A 13,492-nucleotide genomic window follows, 5' to 3' on the forward strand; every position below is an offset into this window, starting at 1 on the left:
ATATACACTGCTGGTTATCCTCACACCTCGCTGGCTGTTCCTCTCTGTCTTCTTTGTGACTTCTCCTTGTCCTTAACCTGTCAATGCCGGAGGACCTCGAGGTGCAGTGCTCTGATCGCTTCTCTGTCTACACTCATTTCCCAGGTGGTCTTCTCCAGTCCCATGGCTTTTAAGCCCCTGTCCGTGCTGGCCGGTGACTTCAAAATGTACCCCTCCAGCCCTGTGGCCTTCTCTGATCTCCCGACTACTGCCGTGCTACTTAGATGTCTAATAGGCACCTTGAACCTGATACATCAGATGGTAAATCTTGATCTTTCCCATTCAAAGCTGCTCTTCCACAACCTTCCTCCTATCAATTGATTGCAACTCCACCCTTTCAGGTCCCGGCCTGAAAACCTCAGGGTCATTCCTGACTCCTCTCTTTTCTCACATACACACATCTGATCTCTCAGTGAACGCCGTCGGTTCTGTTTTCAGAACGTGCCTGTCATTCAGGATCTGACCACTTCTTACCATGGTCTTGGCTTCCCGGGGCCATGCAACTCCGTGACCTTCTGGCTCTTTGCTTCTGCCCTTGGTCCTCGGCCGTCCAGTCTGCTTTACAGAGTAACCACTGTAAAACTGTGAAACCGTAAATCAGACATGTTGCTGCTCTTGTGAAAGCCCTGGGAAGAGTCCTTTTTCACTCAGAGCAAAAGCCAGCTAATTTCCGACAGCTGTCAGGCTTTATGGGACCTGCTCCTGGCCCTCCTCTTCGTGTGTCCCGGCTTCTCTCACTCTCTCTTCCCTCTCTCCCTTTCCTTTGGCAATATTGGCCTTCCTAAAATTCGACAAGCATGCCGGGTGGACTCCCAGCTCAGGCGTTTGCTCTTGCTGCGTCCTCTGACCTCCTCCCGGCCTCGCTATGGCCACACTCTGTTCCTCCAGGCCTTCTCTCCTAGCTCACTGTCTCTGGGAGGCTTTCCCTGCGAGGTTCTAACTTGTCCCGTCTCTCCCCTCTTTCTCTGCTCTCTGCTCTTCCTCCTTGCCTTCCTCCACGTGTCATCCTCTGACCTGATGTGTCATGATTTGCTTATTACTGGGCTCCCCTCCTGCACTGTGAGCTCCATGAAGGCAGGGGTTTGGTCATTGTGTGTGTTTGTATTCCTGGTGTCTTAGAAGGTCTCCTAGAGGAGGAGCGCAGGATGAGTGCCTGTGGGCCAAGTCATGGAGGTCGACGGAGGAGGGCTCGCACCGTCTGTCTTGGTGGAGGGTGCTAGATGTGCAATGGGGTTCTTGGTGGGAAAAGAGGATTCACGAGAATCTCAGTCCCACCTCCTCCAGAATGGTCTCGCTGGCCGTCTAGTCCACTGTCGCTCTCTCTTCTTTACCAGGACTTCCTAGGTCCTTAGTGTCTCAACCGAGTGCCAGGGACTGAGTATCTAATTCTCCGCATTGCTCTCTCTCGCTCTCTCTCTCTCTCTCTCTCTGTGTGTGTGTGTGTGTGTGTGTCGGTTGGGGGTGTCTCTATGCTGGAATCATTAGCTTTTCTGGGGCACACATGTGATCTCATGTATCTTTCTGGCCTATGTTCATGACATCTAGTGCAGGGCTCCATAGGAAGCGGGCAGTGGAACATATTTGGTTGAACTAACAAAGGAATGATTGACGGTAGAGTGGAGTGCTAAGAGCCATTTGAATATGACAGAGCTTGAGGTGCCATCTGGAGGCTCTTCTCTTTGGACAGTTTCTGAGTGGCTTCTGTCCTTTGTCCTCTCCTTAGGAGACCAACAAGAAGACAGTCCATGCAAAGTATTGCAGCAGGTTTGTCCATGCTCCCTGGAAGGATGGGAGCTTGGTCCACGTCAACATTACCAAAGAGAAGTGCAAGTGGTACAGCGAGAGAATCCACACAGCCCTGGCCCAGATCCGAAGGAGGTTGGTGTTATTTGCAGGAAGTTACAAGTGGTCTCCTCGCTCTGGACACTCTCATCTGCTTGATCTTTTTTCCTCCCTTTTATTTTTAGTTGACACATAATGATTGTACCTATTTATGTGATACAGAGTGATATTTAGGTGTGTGTATACAATGCACAAAGATCAAATCAGGGTAACTCACATAGCCATCACCTCAAACACACGTCATTTCTGTATGTTGTGAACATTCAAAATTCTCTCATTTGGCTTTTTAAAAATATACATAAATTATAGCTGACCATATTGACCCTCCAGAGCTGCAGAATACCAGAGCTATCTCTGGTTCCTATCTAGCTAAACTTTTGTACCTCCTATCTAGCTAAACTTTTGTATTCGCTAACCAACCTCCCTATCCTCTCTCCCTACCTTTCTCAGCCTCTAATACAGTTCTACTCACTACCTCTATATGCTCAGATATTTTTAGCTCCCACATATGAATGAGAACATGTGGTATTTATCTTTCTGTGCCTGACTTAATTTGCTTAACATAATGTCCTGTAGGCTCATCCATGCTGCTGCGAATGATAGAATTTTATTCTTTTGTATGGTTTAGTAGTACTCCATGGTGTATATATACCAGTAAAAGCTCAACTGAGAGAAAGTGCCAACAAACGTTGTTAAGTCAAGGTTGCCATCTGATGGTTTGCTGATAGCCTTGTTCAAAAAAAAAGGGGGGGTTGTTTGGATTCAGGTCCCAGCTGCCTTGATGCCGGTGCAGTTTATTGAAAACAGCAAGCCGACGTGTAGCTATCACGCTGGTCACACATTGCTGTAGGAGGCTAAAGAATGCTTCTGTTTCATACCTCACATTCTTTTCTAGGCCACATGTGTATTGCCCAATGTGTTATACCTTTCTTCTGTACTCTTTAGCTGCCTCTCACAGATTTTGATATATTGTATTTCATTTTCAATCACTTCAGAATATTTTCTAATTTTCCCCATCATTTCTTCTTTGACTAAAGGGTTATTTAGAAATGTGCTGTTTAGGCCGGGCGCAATGATTCACGCCTGTAATCCCAGCACTTTCGGAAGCCGAGGGGTGGGTGGATCATGAGGTCAGGAGTTCGAGACCAGCCTGGCCAACATAGTGAAACCCTGTCTCTACTAAAGATTCAAAAAATTAGCCGGGCGCAGTGGCAGGCGCCTGTAGTTCCAGCTGCTCGGGAGGCTGAGGCAGGAGAATCGCTTGAACCTGGGAGGCGGAGCTTGCAGATCGCACTACTTCACTCCAGCCTGGGTGACAGTGCGAGTGTGTTGTTTACCTCCCAAATATTTGTGGATTTTTCTGATAGCTTTTGTTATTGATTTCTGTTTTAATTTCACTGTAAACAGAGAAATACTGTGTGATTCAATTCTTATAATTTTATTGGGACCAGTTTTGTAGTACAGATTTTGGAAAACAAAATTATGGTTTTGTTGGGTGGAGTATACTACAGGTATCAATTAGCTCAAGTTGGTTGATAGTGTCGTTCAAGTCTTTCATATTATTACTGACTTTCTCTAGTTGTTCTATAAATTATTGAGAAAAGAGTGTTGAAATCTCCAACTGTAGTCTTTAATGCTCATTTCAGTTCTGTTTTTTCTTCATGTATTTTGAGGCTCTATTAATAGTAGAATGTACATTTAAGATTGTTATGTTCTCTCAATGAACCAACTTTTTTGTAATTATGAAATGTCCCTTTTATATCTCTGGTAATATTCCTTGTTCTGAAATTTATTTTGATAGCAGTTTAGCCACCCTACATTATTTTTTATTATTCTTTTTTTCTATCATTTCATTTTTACTTGTCTGCATCCTATATTTAAATGGATTTCTTACAGACACAAGATATATAATTATATGTGAGCATTGTTTTATTAATCCAACCTAACAATCTTTGCCTTTTAATTGGAGTGTTAAGATCATTTACATTTAATGTGATTATTGATTTGATTGGATTTAAATCTAAGATTTTGCTATTTGTTTTCGGTTCCCTTTTTACTCGTTTTTTGCCTTCTTTTGTTTGAGTATTTTTTATTACATTTTGTCTCCACTATTGTCTTATTAGCTCTACCTCTTTGTTCTGTTTTGATGTGTATGTGTGGCTATTTAGGATTTACAATATTTATCTTATCAGTCACCCTACAAATAATATTATATCACTTCACGTATATTACAGGAATCTTACAACTTTCACTCCCACTTCCGTCGTTTCTACTGTTGTGCACTTCTATACATGCATCATACAATACATTCTAAACAGTCAATTGTCTTGTAACTAGATTAAAAACTAGAATAGATGTATTTTATATTTAATCACATACTTGATATCTCTGTTGCTTTTTATTCCTTTGTATGCATCCACATTTCCATTTGGTATCATTTTTTTTCCACCTGAAGAGGTTTCATTCATATTTCTGGTAGTGCAGGTCTATTGGTGATGAATGAGCTGTTTCAGTCTGAAAAACTCTTTAATTTACCTTTATTTTCGAATGATGTGTTGGCTAAGCATAGAATTCTGGTTTTACAGTTCTATCTTTCGGTACTTTGAAAATCCTTCTCCATTGCCTCCTGGTTTGCATGATTTATGATAAGAAGACTCCTGTCATATTTTTGTTTGCTCCCCTACACATAATGTCTTTGATAATTTTTAAAATTTCTCTATTTATCTCTAGATTTTATCAATTTGATTGTGATATGCCTGGGTGTAGTTTTCTTTATTTTTCTTCTTCTTGGGTTCTTTGAGCTTCTTGGATCTGTAGGTGCACTGTTTTAATCAAAATTAAAACATTTTGGTCATATTTTTTCAAATATTTTTTCTGCCTCCCCCTCTCTTCTCCTTCTTCTACTTTGATTACACATGTGTTAGACTCCTTGATATTGTTCCACGGGCCACTAATTCTCTCTGATGAAAGTGCTTTTGTCTTTTTTCTGTCTGAGTTAACTTTAAATTGTTTCCTTTGCTTTGTCTTTTGTTCCCTAATCTTTTCTTCTCCTAATGTCTAATGTACTATGAATACCATGCAGTATATTTTAAATTGCAGATATTGTATCTCTCTACAAGTTTTATTTGGATCTATTTAAATATCTTCCATTTCTCTCCTCATTCTGTTTATACTTTACCTTTTTGACCATATGGGTTATATTTGTAATAGCTGTGTAACATCCTTTTCTGCTAATTCTATCGTCTGTGTCAATTTGGGATCTGTTTCTGTTGATCAATTTTTCTTCTGGTTTGGATCATATTTTCCTGCTTCTTTGTATGCCTGGTAATTTTTTACTGGATTCCAGGCATTTTAACTTTACATTGTCAGGTACTATATTTCATTGTATTTTTATATATGTTCTTGATACAGTCAAGTTACTTGAAACCAGTTTGATCTCTCTAGGAATTGCTTTTCAGTTATGTTAGAATAGATCTAGGGTCGCTAATTTGGTCCTGCTACCGAGGCAATACTCTTTCAAGAACGCTACTTGTTGCCCCATATATTAAGGAGATTTTCCCACTCTGGCCGGTAGATGAACTACTCCTCGCCATGTGTGAGCCCTGAGGGGTTGATCAGCCTACTCCTTTGGTGATTTCTTCCTTGGCTTCAGTAGTTTCTTCATATGCATGCCTTGATCATTATTTAGCCAAAATTTCGAGCACACCCTTCTGCAGATCTCTGGAGCATGCTCTCTCTCCCTTTCTCCTGTGCAGTAATGTCCTTTCCATATTTTGCCATGCAAATTTTAGTTTCTTAGGCTTTGCTGAACTCTGAACTCAATTCAAATATTTTTTCCATACTCTTTCCTTACCTCCACCCCCCAGGCTTTGCCTGCGGCTACGAATTTCATTTATTTACATCCTGTGATGGGAACCTGATCATGGACCACAGACACAGTCCTTCTCACGTAGCCACCTGGGCCTTGGTTATTACAGAGCTCTGGGGCTGCTTGATGCTGTCCATAAGTTTCACTGAAGCTTCAGGAATGTGCTGGCTTCACTAGCTTGACTGCAGTCAGCCAGATTAGAAGAACAAATAGTCTGAAGTCCTAGCTGAGGTCCTCAAAATATCAGATGACTAGAAGTAATTTATTTTTGACTTTGGCACCTTTCATGCACGTCCGTGTGAAGAGACCACCAAACAGGCTTTGTGTGAGCAATAAAGCTTTTAATCACCTGGGTGCAGGTGGGCTGAGTCCGAAAAGAGAGTCAGCGAAGGGAGATAAAGGTGGGGCCGTTTTATAGGATTTGGGTAGATAAAGGAAAATTACAGTCAAAGGGGGTTGTTCTCTGGCGGGCAGAGTGGGGGTCACAAGGTGCTCAGTGGGGGAGCTTTTGAGCCAGGATGAGCCAGGAGAAGGAATTTCACAAGACAATGTCATCAGTTAAGGCAGGAACAGGCCATTTTCTCTTCTTTTGTGGTGGAATGTCATCAGTTAAGACAGGAACCGGCCATCTGGATGTGTACATGCAGGTCACAGGGGATATGATGGCTTAGCTTGGGCTCAGAAGCCTGACAGCACCCCCAGTGGATTTATTTTTCTGTCATACTGATTTTCTTAGTTTTGTTTTACTTGGCTTGATGATGGATAGTGCATCCTACAGCCCAAATGTAGGATTTTCTACAGAAAAACTTCAAAGCAAATGATCTACTCACAGAAGATTGGGTATAAACAACATAGCGCAGCTCTGTCCTCTGCAGATGCATTGTTAAGTTCTTGGGAAGATGCTCTTGTTGCCTGCAGGCTCTCACCATTCACTTTCAACCTACTTCCTGCCTAGGATTAAATGGCTACAGGATGGGAGTCAAAGCCTCTTTGGAAGATTGCATAATGATTGCATCTACATTCTCATTGACACATCTCACTCAATGAAGAGCAAACTGGACTTGGTGAAGGACAAGATCATTCAGTTCATAAAGGTTAGATGGAACCGTCGGTTCATGCATTTGGGGCTTTGTGTATCAGATGGTTATGAGCAGTGGACAGGGGCTTGTTGCACTAAAAAGTTCCTAAGAAAGCCAAATTCAGAGAAGTACTCCCTTTTGCTAGTTAAAGAATCATCAGTTCTCTTTTGCAAATAGACCCTTTCTCTGGTGGATTCTTTCTGTCACACATGAGTTGCTTAAGGGAGTTGCTATGTTCATTGTTGCAGATTTTCTCTGTCCTGAAATCTGTGGTATACACACACTTCCATTGTCTTCCAGAAACTCATCTTAGCATTTTTAATTTCAAATGTTTATTAGGGATGCTGTGTACCCTGGTGCATGGGAGGGGTACAGGCTGGTGTTTAGAAGCTCCCAGTTCTTATTCTGCCTGTGCTGCCTCTGAGCTGTGGGAACTGAAGCAGGTTGCCCAAGTGCCCTAACTCCTAGTGTCTACACCTGTCAAATGACACCACAGTAATGTTGTGAGTTAGTAGTATTGATGTATTATAAACCATATAAATAATAGCAGGGAGTGTTTGAGAAATACAAAATGCACTTTTTTTTTTTTTTTTTTTTTTGAGACGGAGTCTCACTGTGTCGCCCAGGCTGGAGTGCAGTGGCGCCAACCCGGCTCACTGCAAGCTCCGCCTCCCGGGTTCACGCCATTCTCCTGTCTCCCGAGTAGCTGGGACTACAGGTGCCCGCCACCACGCCTGGCTAATTTTTGTATTTTTAGTAGAGACGGGGTTTCACCGTGTTAGCCAAGATGGTTCCGATCTCCTGACCTCATGATCCGCCCGCCTCGGCCTCCCGAAGTGCTGAGACTACAGGCGTGAGCCACCGTACCCGGCCAAAATGCACTTTTTAATTTAACAAAGCTCTACTGGAGAAATATGAGCAAGTGTATAAAGTTGTAACTGAATAATGGCCTTACTTAAAAGAGAATGACTGAAATGATGATGTTGTTTTAGATTTCTTTTCTTCAAGCATATTGTATTTGGTGTGTTTATTTGGTATATCCTTAATGTTAGTATTAAAATCAATATTTAATGTCACATTATATATATAAACTTTTACATATATGTGACATATATAATGTATATTCATATAATCATATATACATTTGTAAAGATCTTAACACACAAACTGGATGAATTTTATTTAAATGCCCTTATACTAGATAGGATATTCTCTATTGAATATAATTTTTTGCTTCTTGAACTGAAAATAGAGATCATCGTGATTAAAATATATCAAACTGTGGCCTACCCTAACCCTTTCTAACATCTGAGTGGTTTTATGGTTAAATAATCATTGTCTCTTTTAGGAACAGCTGAAATATAAAAGTAAGTTTAATTTTGTGAAGTTTGATGGTCAAGCAGTTGCTTGGCGGGAACAACTTGCCGAAGTCAATGAAGATAGTTTGGAACAGGCTCAGTCCTGGATTAGAGACATGGAGGTAAGATGGAGACTAAGCTGGGAGAAGCAGCCTAGGAGTCTCTCACCTGTGTACTGAGTTCATTCACAGGACAGACATTCCTGAGAGGTGTTTTGCACTTCCAGGATGGAAGTGGCTTAGCATGTAGACTTTCATTTTGCTTGCAGTGGTCACGTTAATCCAATCTCATTCTGTCAATATCATAAGGTTTAGATGAGCCTCTTATTCTTATCTATTCACAGTTCTCCATTTCCAGCTCTGCCCTTGGCTCAGGTTGAAGCTCCCTTATGAAAACACATTTCAAAACAGAGTTTTTTTGTACTCAGACATTCAGATTTTTTTCTTCTGAAATTTCATTATTGTTGCAAAAGATATATTGCAGCCATTCTTATCAGTGGGCTTTGTTCAAAAGTAAGGAGCATGTGGAAATACACAGTACAATCTGAGTGTTTAGGACTGAATGCAAGAAGAGAGCTAGGGCAGGAGAATATAGTAAGAAGGTGAAATCATTTCCTCAGAAGTGACTGCCCGTGGCATTTACACAGACTACTGGTAAGGATTTTCCTTGCCCTGAATTTTGTTATCTTGAACTTACCTTAATTTTTTATAGCATATAGTGTTACAACCTTCCAAATATTTGAAATATACTACACTTGAGACCAAGAGTTGTTCTTAAAAAGTCAAATATAGGAGCTGGACATCGTGGTGCACACCTGTAGTCCCAGCTCCTTGGGAGGCTGAGGTAGGAGGATCGTTTGAGCCCAGCAATTTGAGACCAGCCTGGGCAACGGAGCAAGTCTCCGTATCTTTTTTTAAAAAGGCAAATATGTATCAGAAACATCTTTAAAATAGTTTAGTGTCTAGTTTAGAATCTTAGATTTGACAGAAAGTCACAAATAGACATTAGCAGATCATTGAGATGCACCAGGGCTCACTTTTGACTTGTTTTTAAAACTGGGAGGAGAAAATCTGTTCTATAAGAAATAATAATGCCTGTAAGATTTTAATTTAACTGGCCACCTTATCCTGGGAAATAGTGTTGAATCTATACCCAACTTGTTAAATTTCCAGGATTAACCAATGAAGTTACTTGTGACATATGTTCTGTCCTTTTTTTTTTCTGTCCTTTTATGACACAATAATAGGAAATACCTTGTTAACTCAGAGCCTACTAATTTAGGGTTTATGATAACAAGATATTATATATATAATCTCATTGGATAAAAACATCACTGGGTTCTGCTTTATATAAAAATCACTAATGAATAGAGTCAGCCATCTATTCAGATTTTAGCCATTTGGCTAAAAACACATATTCCTATAAAGCATAATTCTGTTCTCTTTACAAATTTTCACTGATGCTCCCTTGCTGGCTTGTTGAATGTCCAAAATTCATTTTCAAAAGGACCAAGGATAAAGAAAATATGGCATATATACACAATGGAATACTACACAGCTTAAAAAAGAAGGAAATCCTGTCATTTACAACCACATGAATGAACCTGGAGGACATTATATTAAGTAAAATAAACCAGGCAGAGAAAGAAAAAAACACCACATGATCTCACTTATATGTAGAATCTAAAAATGTCAAACTCATAGAAGCAGAGAGTAGAATGGTGGTTACCAGAGACTGGGAACAGGGTGCCGGGTGGGGATGGGGAGTTGTTGGTCAAAGGGTACATAGTTTCAGTTAGACAGGAGGAATAAGTTCTGGAGCTCTATTGTACAACATGGTAACTGTAGTTAATAACAATGTATTGTATACTTGAAAATTGTCAAGAGAGTAAATTTTAAATGTTCTCACCACTCAAAAATATGTCAGGTGACAGATTTGTTAAATAGCTTGGTTTACTCACTGCACAATGCATACATATATCAAAACATTACATTGTATACCATAAATATATACAATTTTGTCAATTAAAAGTAAACTAATTTAAAAAAGATAATAAAGAAAGCCAAATTCTATCATTCTTTTGGCAGGTTTGATCCAGCAGTCAACCCGGTAGCACTCAGGGTGGTCTGAGCCTGCTTTGTGCTTGTATCATGCAGCAGTAGGTCCCCAAACAAGCACAGGCATTCCTAAGGCCGGGGAGCACAAGCTGTGGCAGCGCCTGCCCAGTAGTTGAGCGAGGGAGATGGGGGGAACAGGTGCAAAACAGGTGCCACCCCCAGACCATGTTTCCCCGGGCTCTCTCTGTCTGGCTCTTCCCCAGCTTTGCCACCATCTTTTCAGCAGCAGACTTTTCAACAAAAGACTATTGAGAATGGGCTCAGAGGGAAAAGTTGTTCCGTTTACCCTCTGGAATACATTTCTGCTGCCCAAATCCTGCAAGAGGGTTTTGTTTTGCTTTTAACTTTTAAATTTGCAATAATTTTAGACTTACAAAAAAGTTGCAAAAGTCGTACGGAGTGTTCACACTTACCCTTCACCTAGCTTTCTCCAATGTTCACTTCTAACATAGCCATGGTCTAATTGTAAAATTAAGACATCCACATGGCTACTATGAGCTAAATTGCAGACTTTATTCAGCCTTCATCAGTTTTCCACTAATGTTCCTTTTATGTTCCAAGATCCAGCCAAGGATCTCACATGACATTTAGTTGCAATGCCTCCTTAGTCTCTTCCAATCTGTGACAGTTCCTCAATCTCTCCTTGTCTTTCGTGATCTTGACACTTTTGAAGAGTACTATTCAGATCTTCTGTAGAATGTCCTTAAGTTTGGTTTTGTCTAATGTTTTCTCATTATTAGATTGGGTTATGGATTTGGGGGAGGGAATACTCTTCCCAGTGGATCACCTAAAGGCACACATGATGCCAATATGCTCTATGACCAGCAATGTTTACTTTGATCATTTGGTTAAGGTGACATCTGCCAGGTTTCTCCCCCAAAAGTTACCATTTTTTTCCCTTTGTAAATAATAAAAGTTTTGGAGGAGATGCTCTGAGGCTATGCAAATATTGTTTGTTCCTTAAGCTTTTGCCCACAATTTTAGCACTCAATGGTGGATCATCCTTACAACAATTATTACTGAGCTGAGGTGATTTTATATTTCCTCTATTCCTTTTACATTTCTATGTTGGAATTATTCTATAAGGAAAATATTTCCCTTTCCCCCTTTTACTTATTCATTTATATATTTATTTCAATGTGGACTCATGGAAATTTATTTTATTCTTGGAGTTATAATCTAATACTATCGTTATTTATTTTGTTACTAAAATTTTGTTACTTTGGCCATTGGGAATTCTTTTATGCTGCCTCTAAATATTTAAATATGAATCCACCTTTTTCCCCCTTTAGCATTTCTTGATTTTCTGTCACTATAAGATGTTTTACGATCATCTTATATTTTCCCAGCCTCAGCCCTGAAATCTGCCACTCCTCCAAGGAACCTTGGTTTCTTTTATTACCGAATGGTATTTAGAAACCAAGATCTGGGCACCCGGGTATGGTTATTGCTACTGGATTGTATCACTGCTTTTAGGCCCTCTCAGTGGACAGAGATAGAAATATATATACATAGAAAATATCTATATTATATATTGATATATATGATAATATCTATTAAATGTATATTTCTATAGCTACTCCATGTATCTACAAACATCTATATTTATCTGTATATCAGTCTGTATTTGTGTTAAATAAGCAAACAAATCATGCGTTCATACTGATACCTCTAATTCCAACACAGAGCCCAGGGTTGATTTGTAATGAACCTATTTGCAATTTCTTCAACAAGGAGAAACCTGATTCTCGTTACCTATAACATATTTACTTATATTTTTAACCCTACTGTACATGCAGTTTCAGTATTGCTAGTTCATACTCTACGAGAAACAAATTAATCAGCTATAGTGTTTGTATACAGTTTTTTTTTCCGCTTTAACTTCACAGTATCCATTCAAAAAACTGTCTTCCAAAGCTGTGAAGTCAGGTAACTTTCTTACCCAATCTCTTTAGCGTGCTTATGTCATTCATTAGTGACACAGTTAGACTCATTGGTTAGTCTGCATTTCACCTTGGTTTCCTCCACATCCTAGTTGAATCTTATTTTAATTCGCATACAGTAAAAAAAAAAAACAACACTCTTTTTGGTGATAGTTCATGGATTTTGATAAATGCATAGAGTCATGTGTCTCCACCACAGTACCAAAGGGAACAATTCTATCACTCCCAAAATGTCCTCATATGCCCCTTTGTCACCAACTCCCCCTCCCTCCTGGTAAACACTGCTCTGTTTCTCTGTCCTTATGGCTTTTCCTTTTCCAGAATGTCATATAAACAAAATTATGCAATAGAACTTTTGGGTTCTAGCTTCTCTCACTTACCAAAATAACACTTGACCCTTGCCTGTAATCCCAGCATTTTGGGAGGCCGAGGCAGGCGGATCACGAGGTCAAGAGATCAAGACCATGTGGGCTAACACAGTGAAACCCCGTCTCTACTAAAAATACAAAAAAATTAGCCAGGTGTGGTGGCGTGCACCTGTAGTCCCAGCTACTCGGGAGGCTGAGGCAGGAGAATGGCATGAATCCAGGAGGCAGAGCTTCCAGTGAGCCGAGATCGAGCCACTGCACTCCATCCTGGGCGACAGCGCGAGACTCCGTCTCAAAAAAAAAAAAAAATGGAGTTTCTGGATATAAGAACTTTATCAGTTCTTATAAGTTCATCCAACTTATTTCATGAATCAAGAGTTTGTTCCCTTTTATTGATAAGTAGTGTTTTTATTAATGAATAGTGCTGTATTGATGAGTATGGATGCAAAACTGTTTACCCATTCCTTGTTGAAGGCTATCTGTGTTATTTCCTCTTTTGGGTTTTATACATAAAGCTGCGGTAAACATTTGCCTACAGGTTTTTGTGTGAAAAGGTGTCGAGAACTGTGAAGGGTCTGAGATTTTACCTTTCTTGCAAACTAATGTGGATGCCGGCAGAACACCAAGGCTTTTGGGTCAGAGACAAATGTCTTTATTACCCACAGCAAAAGCAGTAACCAGAGCATCAGCATTTTCTTGTACTAGCTCCCTGAGCCCCAGTTCCCACAGGGTGAAACAATGAGGACCAGGTGACACTTGCTCATACATTAGGTTGTGTTAAAGGAGGGGGCCCTGAACTTAAGAAAACCAAATCTTCTATAACGGACTGTGAGCATGCCGGTCCTTCGCTCCAGAGTTAGGTATTATCTTTACACAGG

The 13,492-nt window shown here is 40.2% G+C and overlaps 1 protein-coding gene across 6 annotated transcripts in view; it reads left to right on the forward strand.

Annotated features, from left to right (window-relative positions):
- VWA3B (von Willebrand factor A domain containing 3B) overlaps window positions 1-13,492 on the forward strand; it is a 224,625-nt gene that overhangs the window by 104,415 nt on the left and 106,718 nt on the right. For all 6 annotated transcript variants that reach the window (XR_008522064.1, XR_008522066.1, XR_008522065.1 and 3 more), the window contains exons 10-12: window positions 1,763-1,917; window positions 6,705-6,843; window positions 8,177-8,308. Coding sequence is in view for 3 of the 6 variants with exons in the window: in XM_024242354.2 (XP_024098122.2) it covers window positions 1,763-1,917; window positions 6,705-6,843; window positions 8,177-8,308 (426 nt within the window). In the remaining 3 variants the exon portion in view is untranslated. The remainder of the gene's footprint in view (window positions 1-1,762; window positions 1,918-6,704; window positions 6,844-8,176; window positions 8,309-13,492) is intronic.

The sequence above is a fragment of the Pongo abelii genome, chromosome 12, assembly GCF_028885655.2.
Source record: "Pongo abelii isolate AG06213 chromosome 12, NHGRI_mPonAbe1-v2.0_pri, whole genome shotgun sequence".
NCBI lineage: Eukaryota > Metazoa > Chordata > Mammalia > Primates > Hominidae > Pongo > Pongo abelii.